This window comes from Blastocystis sp. subtype 4 (assembly GCF_000743755.1).
Source record: "Blastocystis sp. subtype 4 strain WR1 chromosome Unknown seqid_1270, whole genome shotgun sequence".
Taxonomy (NCBI): domain Eukaryota; class Bigyra; order Opalinata; family Blastocystidae; genus Blastocystis; species Blastocystis sp. subtype 4.
The window spans coordinates 1-522 of NW_014568277.1; the positions used below are offsets into that span (position 1 = coordinate 1).

Here is a 522-nt window from a genome sequence, read left to right on the forward strand (position 1 = left end):
TCTCTTCAAAATGACCTTTCACATAACATCGACTGCATAGATACTCAGGAGGAGGAATCTCATCTTTCCCATGAACAACCTCACCATTTCTATTTATCACTTTCATCTATTCTAAACAAACGATGTTGTTGTAGGAAGAGATGTCTTTGGTAAAGGACGTAAGGAAGAAGAACCTTGAGGAAGAGAATTCATACTACTAACTGTTGAAGGAACATTCGAAGGACCCGATACAATATTCATTTCTCTTCGAGGAGGTCTCTTTCCAAGAGAGTTGATCTTTCGCATAATACCAATTTCCCCATCTTTCAATGGTTCAATTTTGTATAACACCGAAGTATTCTTCATAACAGTAGCGTCATCGAGATACTCTACAACTCTCACTCTTTCAATTTCAAACACATACCATTCTCTCCCGATTCATCTGTTAATGTGAATTTGAAATCCCGTTTCATGTCAATCTTGTTCTTCTCGATTAACCGTTTCTTTAACTCTAACACATTAATATAAGATTCAGGAATGTCA

At 36.6% G+C, this 522-nt stretch overlaps 1 protein-coding gene across 1 annotated transcript; it reads right to left on the reverse strand.

Moving 5' to 3' along the window:
- Positions 1-111: 111 nt before the first annotated feature.
- Positions 112-452, reverse strand: JH06_5872 (hypothetical protein; the record flags this gene model as incomplete). The annotated part of the gene is made up of 2 exons (XM_014669111.1): positions 112-368; positions 404-452. 2 exons carry the CDS (start codon positions 450-452, stop codon positions 112-114), a joined length of 306 nt encoding a protein of 101 aa, XP_014524597.1.
- Between the last annotated feature and the right edge of the window lie 70 nt (positions 453-522).